Source organism: Saccopteryx bilineata, chromosome 2 (genome assembly GCF_036850765.1).
Source record: "Saccopteryx bilineata isolate mSacBil1 chromosome 2, mSacBil1_pri_phased_curated, whole genome shotgun sequence".
NCBI classification, from domain to species: Eukaryota; Metazoa; Chordata; class Mammalia; order Chiroptera; family Emballonuridae; genus Saccopteryx; species Saccopteryx bilineata.
In genome coordinates this window covers 133050617-133063097 of record NC_089491.1, presented here as the reverse complement: position 1 = coordinate 133063097, position 12481 = coordinate 133050617, and the positions used below count along the sequence as shown (strand labels likewise).

At 39.3% G+C, this 12481-nt stretch overlaps 1 protein-coding gene across 5 annotated transcripts in view; it reads left to right on the top strand.

The window, feature by feature from the left end:
- DIP2B (disco interacting protein 2 homolog B) overlaps positions 1-12481 on the top strand; it is a 306098-nt gene that overhangs the window by 260773 nt on the left and 32844 nt on the right. For all 5 annotated transcript variants that reach the window (XM_066257838.1, XM_066257837.1, XM_066257836.1 and 2 more), the window contains 4 exons: positions 2742-2851; positions 2993-3073; positions 9525-9648; positions 10890-11011. In XM_066257838.1, coding sequence (XP_066113935.1) covers positions 2742-2851; positions 2993-3073; positions 9525-9648; positions 10890-11011 — 437 coding nt within the window. The remainder of the gene's footprint in view (positions 1-2741; positions 2852-2992; positions 3074-9524; positions 9649-10889; positions 11012-12481) is intronic.

Here is a 12481-nt window from a genome sequence, read left to right as displayed (position 1 = left end):
GTCTGAAGGCTCCCGGACCTTCAGCCATCAATCCTGCATTCCAGCTAACAGATGGGAGAAAAAGACAAAGAATGGAATACTCTCTTCCTGTAAACATATTTTCTAAAAATTGCATATATTCTTTCCCCTTACATAGTATTATCCTATACTGAAGAATATAGTCTTCATTCCAGCATTTGCTCAGCTACAAACTGGTGGTTCTGTTTCTAATGGCGAGGAGGAAAATAGATAGCGGGGTTGATGACTAGTGGTCTTTGCCACAGGAAATGTAGAGTTTCATGAGAAAAATAAGACATATTTATAAGCACAGGCCTGGCTAGGTAGCTCAGTTGTTTAGAGCATCATCCCGATACACCAAGGTTGTGGGTTCGATTCCCATCATTGCACAAATGAGAATCAACCAATGAGTGCATAAATGAGTGGCATAACAAATGGATGGTTCTCTCTCTTTCTGTCTCTCTTCTTTCTCCCTCTAAAATCAATATACACTCACATACACACACAAGTACAACAAAATGTCAGCAATTAGCTTCCTAGATGTTACTGCTTTCAGTAATTTTTCACTTTCTGTGACCTATAGACTCAGGAAATGTTACATAGAATGACCTGCAGAAATTGCTGCTTAATTATTTTTGTTGTTTTAAACTACTCTGAAAAGGGCCTGACCTGTGGTGGCACAGTGGATAAAGTGTTGACCTGGAAATGCTGAGGTCTACAGCTTGAAACCCTGGGCTTGCCTGTTCAAGGCACATACCCAGTCTTCCACCACCATCTTTCTCCTCTCTCTAAAATCAGTAAATAAAATCTTAAAAAAAAATACTTCAAAAAGTTTACTTTTTAAAGTGTTACACTTTTATTATTTTATACTATAAGTCCAAGATTGGGAAACTTAGTCAATATGCAGAATCCTGCCTATATAAAAGCCTCTCCAATGTGATAGATCTGTAATTATTATGCAGTTTCTTAGGAAGGAATTTTGCATATTATACTTAAAATTGCAGTAAGGCACTTTATTCAACTAAAAGTGTTCAGCTATCATAGTATTGGAGTACTTTACCCTCTTTGAATTTTTTTTTTTTTTTGTATTTTCTGAAGCTGGAAACGGGGAGAGACAGTCAGACTCCTGCATTGTGCCCGACCGGGATCCACCCGGCACACCCACCAGGGGGCGACGCTCTGCCCACCAGGGGGCGATGCTCTGCCCCTCTGGGGCGTCGCTCTGTTGCGACCAGAGCCACCCTAGCGCCTGGGGCAGAGGCCAAGGAGCCATCCCCAGCGCCCGGGCCATCCTTGCTCCAATGGAGCCTCGCTACGGGAGGGGAAGAGAGAGACAGAGAGGAAGGAGAGGGGGAGGGGTGGAGAAGCAGATGGGTACTTCTCCTGTGTGCCCTGGCCGGGATCGAACCCAGGACTTCTGCACGCCAGGCCGACGCTCTACCACTGAGCCAACCGGCCAGGGCCTTCTTTGAATTTTTTGATGTTTTATTTTGAAATAATTTCAAACAAAAAGGTTGCCAAATAGTGCAAAGAATTCCCTTATACCCTTTACCCAGCTTCCCCAAATATTTAAAATTGATTCTTTGATTTAAGTGATTTTATTTTCAGATGCTTCAATATATTCAAAAGCAACAGATTTTGAAAATAAAAAATAGTAAATATTAATCTAAGCTTGCATCAACATTATTCAAAACTCAGCTGACAATAAGTTTTCTTATATTCTTTGTGGGTTTTTTTTTTGGTCGAGTCTTAATCTTTAAATGACCACCAAGAAAAGCATGTAGAACACTAGCACTTTTTACCTTGAGAGTGGGAGAATTCTCCCTTTTTACTTTGAAGTGTCAAACCTATGGAAAAGTTGAAAGAATAGTGTAACAAATATCCATATAACTTCTAGAATCACCAACTGTTACCTTTTTTTTTACTGAACGCTTTGAAAGTAGATTGCAAACATCAGGACATTTCACCCCTAAGTATTTCAGCAGTGTATCTCCAAGTAACAAAAACATTCTCCTAAAATTTTCTTAGTCAACCACAATGTCATTATCTTATTAAGAAATTTAACCTTAATATAATGCTTTCGTCTAATAGTACATAGTCCATATTCAAATTTCTTCACTTATTTGTTACGGTTGATTTTTTTTTTTTAATTCAGTATTCAGTGAAGGTCATGAATTGTATTTGGCTGTCCTTTAATTTAGAAGCTCCCAGCATTATTTTATCTTCAAGACGTGGATATTTTTGAAGAATCCAGGCCAGTTGTCTTATAGAATATTTTACAATCTGGATTCACTTTTAATAAAGTACTTCTGATATTCTTGATGAGCTCACTCTCAGTCCTTGTAGATAGCAGATTTCTTTCCACAGCAAATTTCTTTACTGTTATGCCTACTTTTAGGGTTGTATTATGATTAGAACAGATGCAACCAACTGTCACCTCCTCAGAGTGAAAACTTCCCTACACTCAAGCTATAGGAACCTGGGCTCCGCCCCCGTCCTATCTCCAGCTCTCCTGTGGTCCTGTTTTGTTTTTTCTTTATTTGTGTATGTGCTTATCAGTTGCCTTTACCTACTCAAATTCAATCTCTTTGTCTTGTTTGCTTCTGTGTTTCCAGTGCCTACAAGGATGCTCAGTCTGATTGAACCAGTTATGGGTTCAATCAACATTTTCTGATATGAAAATGTTTTGGGGTGTGTAGTTTGAATTACCATCTCCAGAGAGTTGAATTTGTCTTTACTTACAGGTGTAGGGCCTGCTTCTGTGATGGTTGGGAATCTGGTTGCTGGAAAACGCATAGCACAAGCTGCAGGAAGGGATCTCGGGCAAATTGAAGAGAATGATTTAGTGAGGAAGGTAAGTACTCCAGAAGTGTTGCTTTTTACAAACAAGTCAAGGAGAGAACTTAAACTTCAGATAGCATATGAAATATGTGTTATTCAACTTTTAAAAAGTTGCTGGCCCTGATTTTTTTTTTCTTTTGCTTTGTGACTTTAGCACCAATTTCTGGCAGAAATACTACAGTGGCGAGCCCAGGCAACTCCTGACCACATACTCTTCATGTTGTTAAATGCAAAGGTATGAAAAATTCAGTTGTGTATCAAATTAGCTGAATGTTTTGGGAGTATCCTAGGCACTCTTTATTTTTTCTTAAGTGAGAAGCGGGGAGGCAGAGAGACAGACTGCCCTATGCGCCTGACTGGGATCCACCTGGCAAGCCCACTAGGGGGCGATGCTCTGCCCATCTGGTGCATTGCTCCATTGTGACCAGAGCCGTTCTAGCACCTGGGGCAAAGGCCATGGAGCCGCCCTTAGCACCCAGCTCACCTTTGTTCCAATGGAGCCTTGGCTGCAGGAAGAGAGATAGAAAGAAAGGAGAGGGGGAAGGGTGGAGAAGCAGATGGGTGCTTCTCCTGTATGCCCTGGCCGGAAATCAAACCTGGGACTTCCACACGCTGGGCCAGTGCTCTACCACTGAACCAACTGGCCAGGGCCTTAGGCACTCTTGATCTCTTTCATCAGAAAATCTCTTTATTTAAAAAAAATTTAGCCCTGGCCAAATAACTTCATTGGTTAAAGTATTGTCCCGAAGCACAGAGGTTGCCAGTTCGATCCCCGGTCAGGGCACATACAGAAACAGATTGATCTTCCTATTTCTCCCTCTCCCTTCCTCTCTCTCTCTCTCTAATCAATTAAATAAACATTAAAATTTTTTTTTGCTGTGATCTATTGAAAGTCAGCCCTTGACACAAGAGTTTGTTTTTTTTATTTAGTATAAAAAATTAAAATAAAATTTTAAAAAAATTAATTGAAGTTATTAGGGTGACACTGGCTAACAAAATTATACAGGTTTCAGGTACACAATTCTTCACGTCTTCTATACACTGTGTTGTGTATTTACCCTCCTCCCTCCCCAAGTCAAATCTTCCTCCATCACCATCATCAGAAAATTTCTATTGCCAACTCTGAGGAAGACAGTCCTGATATCTCCTTGTTTTAACATATGAGGATAAATTGTGCAATCATCCAAGGTTGAAATGAGATTTCCTGCAGTGTTGTTTAATACTTTCTCTTCTTATGTTATAATCAGATCGTCTGTATTCATTCTGATAGGAATGGTGGGGCCAATGATGCAATTATATGGATGTACAGATGTATAGAATGCATTATGTCACATAATTTTTACCCAGTTTGACTTTTAGTTTTTTGATTCCTGCAAGGAAGAAAGTGACTTTAGATTAACATTTTAAAAACCAGAGTTATTTTGTTACATATTTAAATGATTTGCTGCTAACAGATAAAAGACAAATTGAAAATTATTTAAGAGTGCCTTTACTGTTTTCTAATGATGTTTTGCCAGAATATTGTATTTTTTTATTTTTGTATTTTCTTAAATTATACATTCTGTGGGAGTCTGCTGAGGTCTCTTTGCTTTAATGGCTGAGTCAGAGGCTGAAAGTACTGTGATCATGGCATATAACAGCATTTCTCATAGCAGAAAAGAGACTGCAGGCCCTACTGCACTCTCTTAGGGAACATACCCAAATTGTCTCCTTCTGTCCTGTTCCTCCCTAGGTTCTGGTTTATTTCACACACATGCACACACACACATACACACACCCCTTTGAGAATTTATGCAGTATAGAACTTAATGTGAAGAATATGCTATGCATCTTAGCAAATAGTCATTAAAAACCTTAAGAACCTCTGCTGTATAGGAGAAAACTTTGGGACTCCCTTGCTCCACTTATATATGAAGTATAGGAGTATATAGGAGCTGTATAGGAGAAAACTTTGGGACTCCCTTGCTCCACTTATATATGAAGTGGGGTTCTTTTCAAGCCATGATTCATTAGTGTCCTTTCATGTCAGTGAGATGTCAATCTAGCCTTCTCCCCATTCCACTTCCAGGCTTGGGTACAGTTAAAGTTACAGCCCTGTGAAACTCATAGCCTAGATATTTGTTAGTAAGCATAAATTTAAATTTGCTCATTAATCATAGAAGTAATATACATGGATGACTAAAGGACATGTAGTCCATTTATTCTTCTGCGTATTTTTTTTTTGAGAGAGAGGCAGACAAAGACAGGGACTGACAGACAGGAAGGGAGAGAGATGAGAAGCTTCAACTCATAGTTGCATTACTTTAGTTGCTCATTGATTGCTTTCTCATATGTGTTGTGACTCCAGGGGGCTCCAGCCGAGCCAGTGACCCCTTGCTCAAGCCAGCGACCCTGCACCCAAGCCAGATGAGCCAGCACTTAAGCTAGTGACCTCAGGTTTTTAAACCTGGTTTTTCTGCATCCTAGGCTGATGCTCTATCCACTGTGCCACTGCCTGGTCAGGCTTTTCTGCATATCCTAACACTTTACCTTGGATTCAGCCAGACTACCAGAAAGTTTTGTAACCACATAGCATTATTCCCATTCCTTCCTTGACTGAAGTTTAGTTTGCTACTGTACCATGGATGAAAAAAAAGAATGTAAGAAATTGTCATGAATTTTAACCCAACTTTCACCAAAGGGAAATATATTTTAATGTTAAACCCTGATGTCCAACAGATAGATGATTGGCTATATAAATTATGGTATAGAAACATGATGAGCCCTGACCATTTGGCTCAGTGGTAGAATGTTGGCCTGGTATGTGGAAGTCCTGGGTTCGATTCACAAGAGAAGTGAATCCATCTGCTTCTCCATTCTTTCCCCTCTCACTTCTCTCTCTCTCTTTCTCTCTCTTCTCCTCTTGCAAACATGGCCCTTTTACAGTGAGTTGGCCCCAGGTGCTGAGGATGGCTCCATGGCCTAGGCTCAGGTGCTAGAATGGCTCTGGTTGCAACGAAGCAATGCCCCAGATGGGCAGAGCATCGCCCTCTGGTGGGCATGCCAGGTGAATCCTGGGTTATATGTGGGAGTCTGTTTCTCTGCTCCCCTCCTCTTACTAACTCTGCTCCCCTCCTCTTACTAAAAAGAAAAAAAAAGAAACATGATGAAATACTACTTAGCAATTCAAAACAGTATTGAAGAAGAAAATTCGATGACCCAGAAAATATTCATAATGTGTAAATATAAAAAAATAGGATATAACATTTTAATAATAATTGAGTACTTATTGAAGACCCTGTTCTGAGGACTTTATGTTTCATAGCTTATTTCAAGGTTGAGGAAAGTGGGGCACAGAGACATAAAATAACTTGCCTCAGGTCACAGGGTTAGTAAGTAGTAGGGCAGAAAATTAGCTCTTCTAGTTGAACCCAGACTGGCTTCAGAGCTCACATTTTTAGCTAAGACACTACACAGCCTCTGGAAGATAGTATGATATGATACTGTTTTAAAAATGTTGCTTGTGCCTGACCAGGCGGTGGCGCAGTGGGTAAAGCGTCGGACTGGGATGCGGAAGACCCAGGTTCGAGACCCCGAGGTCTCCAGCTTGAGTGCAGGCTCATCTGGTTTGAGCAAAAAGCTCACCAGCTTGAGCCCAAGGTCACTGGCTCAAGCAAGAGGTTACTCGGTCTGCTGAAGGCTCGCAGTCAAGGCACATGTGAGAAAGCAATCAATGAACAACTAAGGTGTTGCAAAGGGCAATGAAAAACTAATGATTGATGCTTCTCATCTCTCTGTTCCTGCCTATCTGTCCCTGTCTATCCCTCTCTCTGACTCTCTCTCTCTCTGTGTAAAAGAAAAAAAAATGTTGCTTGTGAATTTATATATAATATAGTCATTTAAAAAGGAGGGGGATAATTAAATAAATAAAACCCCCAGGAAAACATATACCAAAATGTTAAGAGTGGTTATCTGTATTTTCTAAGTTTTCTCTCTGGAACATGTCCTATTTCATATTATTGAAAGAAAAAAGTTATTAATTTTAAAAAGTTATTTATAAAAGAAACTGCTCAATAAAACTTGTTTTTATCCTGATATTTTTTGGAGATCTACAGTTACATTAATTAAGACCATGTGGCATTGGCACAACAAAGAACAATTTGTCATTATCTACTGAAGTTGAAGACAGGCAAACCCAGTGACCCAGCATTTCCATTTCTTGGTGTATACCTGACCAAAACTTACATGTTTATGCACCAGGGTATTGTACAAGAGTGAGTGCTGTCAACAGTAGAGTAGATGAATAAATTGTTGTATATTCATACAATTAAATATACAGCAACAAAATGAATGAGCTACACCTCAACACTGCAGTACAAATGACTCCTAACACAATGTTAAGAGAAAGGAGCAAAGCACAAAAGTATATACAGTTCAATTCCATTTATATAAAATTTAAAATTTTATGAGTGGTATAAAGAAAAAGAAAATCAGCAGTTAACATTAAAAAGGCAAGATAGTGGTTATCTTTGGAGAGAAGAGAAGGCTCTTAGGGGCACTTTTGAGGTGTGGGCCATGGTCATTTTCTTTTTTTTTTTTTTAAGATTTTAATTATTCATTTTAGAGAGGAGAGATAGAGAAAGGGAAAGAAAAGTGGGGAGGAGTAGGAAGCATCAACTACCATATGTGCCTTGACCAGGCAAGCTTGGAGTTTCGAACCAGTGATCTCAGTGTTCAAGGTCAATGCTTTATCCACTGTGCCACCACAGTCCAGGCCGGCAGTGGTCATTTTCATGTCATGCTGGTTCTTAACAGAGATGCTTGCTTTACAATTTTTTATTAAGATAAATGGTTATATTTTATGCACTTCTCTGTTTATTGGCAAGTTTTACAAAGGAAAGGTGTTAAAAGTGAGAGAGAAAGGTGGTGGGGGGTGAAGCAGGAAGCATCAACTCCTAATGGTCGCTTCTCATAAGTGCCTTGACCGGGCAAGCCTGAGGTTTCGAACCAGTGACCCTAGTGTTCCAGGTCGACATTTTACCCATTACGCCACCACAGGTCAGGCAAAATTTGAATTGATAATAAGGATATTTATGAAAACCCACAGGAGAAATTATTCTCAGGACAAGAATATTTGGCCATCTTTTAATCTGCTAATCTTTATTATTAGCTGGTGACTCTAATTGTTACTGTTTTGTTTACATCATTGCTGTTAGAAACTCAGGGCCAGATATGTGCTTAATGCCCAGCAAGAGCATGTGACCATATGGCCAGGATTTATTCTCCTGATCTCACTCCTGCCCTCATTCTACTCATACAGCTAGTGCTCAACTTACGACCACGATTGGTTCCGACAGACAGGTCGTAACACGATTTGGTCGTAAGTTGAGTAGGCTATATGTACAATACTTTGAAATGATGTTATAAAAATCTTTAAGTCATATTTTATCATAATTTTCATTATTGTTATATATCATAATTTTCTTTGTTCATTTTATGCCATTTGTATCATCTCTACACCATTTTGTTTCTTATTTTTACATTTGTCAGGTTTTAAGTAAAACACTGCATTACCAGTACAACTAGTTTAACATTTGGAAAGACAATTTCCTCTTGGTAGACATCTTGGGAGGGGTTTGATGAAAAATATCCAAGACACAAAACACAAATTGCTGTACCGAGTCTGGGATAACAGTTGAAATGGTGCACGCGGAGATGGTAGTGCTGCTGGAAGCTGGTCTGCACTGTCGTACGCCCAGCTGGGCAATGCTTGCGCTGGCAGACGCAGAGCAGTCTTGGCTAGCGATTATGGTCGTAAAGTCAAATGGTTGTAAGTTGCATAGGTCGTAAGTCGATCAATATTTGTATTTATTTTCCCTTTACTCTTATTTCTTCATTTAAATTTAAAAAAAAATCCCTCTGCTTGACCTATGGTGGTACAGTGGATGGACCATCAACCTCAAATGCTGAGGTCATCGGTTGTTTGGTCAAGGCACAACAGTGAGTTGATGCTGCCTACTCCTCTCCCCTCCTCATTTCTCTCTCTCTCTCTCCCTCTCCTTTTTCTAGTAAAAAAATCCATGTGTATTTTTAAGCTATTTTAAACAAGAAAGACTATAAGTATGTATGTTTGATTTAAAGTTAATGATGATGTTCCCTAAGTACCTTTAGTGATTGAACAGAAAAGGAATACCACACATGTCTTTTGGCACTAAAGGAATTTTTACGGAATTGGTAACTAGCTAAAAATAATATACCACCTGACCAGGTGGTGGCGCAGTGGATAGAGCGTCGGACTGGAATGCAGAGGACCCAGGTTCGAGACCCCGAGGTCGCCAGCCTGAGCGCGGGCTCATCTAGTTTGAGCAAAGCTCACCAGCTTGGACCCAATGTCACTGGCTTGAGCAAGGGGTTACTTGGTCTGCTGAAGGCCCACAGTCAAGGCACATATGAGAAAGCAATCAATGAACAACTAAGGTGTTGCAATGAAAAACTGAAGATTGATGCTTCTCGTCTCTCACTGTTCCTGTCTGTCTGTCCCTACCTGTCCCTCTCTCTGACTCTCTCTCTGTCTCTGTAAAAAAAATTAAATAAATAAATAAAATAAATTACCAAGGCACAAGCCTTTCAGTTATAATGTCAAATTGGCTATACTTATTACTATTTTATGTATTTTCTCAATGAACTGTACTTCCTCCTGTTTAAAGGGGACCACTGTGTGTACAGCCAGTTGCCTTCAGCTTCATAAGCGAGCAGAGAGGATTGCGTCAGTACTTGGTGATAAGGGACATCTGAATGCAGGTGACAACGTGGTGCTGCTCTATCCACCTGGTAAGTGTTGAGTTGATAGACTGGACTTAAGATACACTACTTAGACTACAAACTAGAAGAGGACGGGAACTCAGGGCCATCATATATGACCATGTAGGCTGTGCACCTCCCAATTCTGGAAATACTGTGCACATAGGCTAAGGTGCGAACCAATTCTAGACTTATGCAGCGTGATGGCTCTTTTGTTATATTTATTATATTTCCATTATCTGGCATGAATGAATGAAGACTTCCTGACTTTTAAGATGCTTTGTTTGTAAGAGTGTTCAGGAATGGGACCATTTTACCCAGTTTCCAAAAGAAAGTTGTCATGAACTCTTCTAACTTTAAATTCTTCCTGTCAAAGTTGATGTGTAGTATTCCTCGATTATTGCTGCTTTCATTTTTCATGCTCTAATTTAATCCAACAACCTTGTCTTCACAGTAAGAGGGACTCAGAATTGTTTGATGACAGTTTGAAGTAAATATTCAAAATTTTAGGTGAAATATTTGAGTTGTCCCTTTCTTTACTCTTCTGCCACCTAACCTACTCATATCCAACCTTCTTTGGTCTTTTATATCCTTTATTTCATTTTGCTCTATGATTACTATGCTCTTTTATTTACATTGACACTAAGATTTCTTAGAAGGTCATCTGGTAAAGGAATCCTTCCTGTGATGTTTCTGTGATACTGTCTTCCATCTACCAGTTTGTGACATGGTGATGGAGCAGAACACTTCCTGAGGAGGCCACCACCCAGTCCCGATATTGTAATCTTCTTCATATTGAGTCTCACTTGCCTCCCTAAAACTTGTACCCAGACAGAGTCACACATTAGAAGTCTGATTGCTTTTCATATAGTGGCCTTCTACGTACTTAGAGAAAACTCAGGTGTTTCTCATCACTCCTTTCCCTATTTTTTTATTTACCAAGTTCAATATCCCTTATTTCCACAGTGAATTCTCCTAAGTGACATCAAATAATGATATCAAAATACCTTCCTTAGTTATTTCTTAAGAGGTTTCTGACTTCCTTTCTTCTTACTCTTGGCTTCTCTCTCTATTTTTTTTAAAGTTGTTTTATATACTTCCTCCTTTCCCTTCTATACCTTCTTAATTGAAAAAATTTCTTCTTCTAGTTATCTCTGGTTAAATTATGGTCTAAATAACTTGTTTGGCACATGATTTAATAGACTGGTTTGGGAAGATCTGCCTTTTAGTTTTGCAGTGATACCAGGCAGCTCAGCAACTCTGTCTTGCAGGCATTGAGTTAATTGCTGCGTTCTATGGCTGCCTGTATGCCGGGTGCATACCTGTGACTGTCCGGCCTCCTCATGCTCAGAACCTTACCGCCACGTTGCCCACAGTCCGCATGATTGTTGATGTAAGTACCAGTTACATCTTATCTCATAAGATCCAGATTCAAACAACTAAGGATTCTTACTAACTTTCCAAATCTGTGGAGTCTGAAAGTCAAAGCTCTCTCCTGAATACTACCTGCTTTTCCTTAACCCTTTGAGTAGTGAGTTTTTTTTATGTTTACTGACCCATGGGAGTGAGTTGTGTTTTTTTTTTCCAAGAAATGAAACTAGTTCCAGTTACAGTTTTATTAAGTTAAAATCATGTTTGTTTGATAACCAATTTATGGAAACAAGAAGAACATACATTTGCCTTTTTTAAATGTTGCCTTACACAATTTTAAAATAAACCGATCATATTCTGGATGGTCAGGAGACACAAGGACATACACGAACGTTTTTACTACTCAAAGGGTTAATCTGACCAAAGTGACCAGCATTATTCAGTGAAGGAATATGAGAAAGTAGTTACTGGTGAGATAGAGTTGTGTGCATTTGTCATAAACATTAAAGAGGTGAAGCTATCATAACAATTCTCCATAAAACTTGTTTTCCTTCTTTTTAAAAAATATTGTAGCATTTTCTTCTGTACAGTAACCAAGGTAATTTTGTTTGCCATACTGAATTCTACCCATTGTCAGGTCACTTTTATTTTGGTTAATTTTAGAAATTCAGTATAAATATTATTCAGTAAGACAGTAAAAAGTGTACAAATCTTGCTCTAGAAGTGACAGATGTTTCTACAGGATATGAGAATTGAGGAAAATAACATAAATCTGCATTGCATCATACCCTAATGTACTTTACAGCAAGAGTTACAAAACTTCCAATTTATGTAACATTTGTTTAAGAGCTGCTTCTCTGTCAGCAACTGAAACCTGCAGCAAAAAAAAAACCTTGTTCTCCACAGATGATTTTATTATAAAGTTCAGTTCAGCAAAGTGCCCTTGTCATATTCTGCAAGGCAGGCCTGAGCAGCAGGGAGGGAAGTTTCCTTCCAATGACACAGTTATCAGAGAGGTCAGTCATTAGCTTTTCCATGTATGGGGAGCAGAGAAGCTTGGTTTCTGTGGAAACACCAAGTCCCTCAAATTCAGGACATGTTCTTGGTCTAGTTAGTTTTACCAGCCATTCACTAAACTTACAAACACTAACTCCTTAAGAGGTGATCGTCTGACTCCTCTTATTCCCTGAGCACTACAAAATCAATGTTTTTATTTTATGCTGGTCTTCATGAAACCAAAAGATTATGGGATCCATACTGAGATTATGACTATGGAATATTTGAGACTCACTGTTGGAAACAAAACTACTTGTGTTACGAACAAGCCCATCATTTTGAGGAGATTGTGTTACACATTACCGGAAGGACAAATGTGAGGGGAAGCACTGATCTCCATTGTCCTGTCTGTGTTCTTTGAAAAACTGATACTGCTCTTTCCAGTGTGGTGTGCGAGCTGCTTTTAGCAGCAGCGGGAGCCTCTAGTGCTACATGG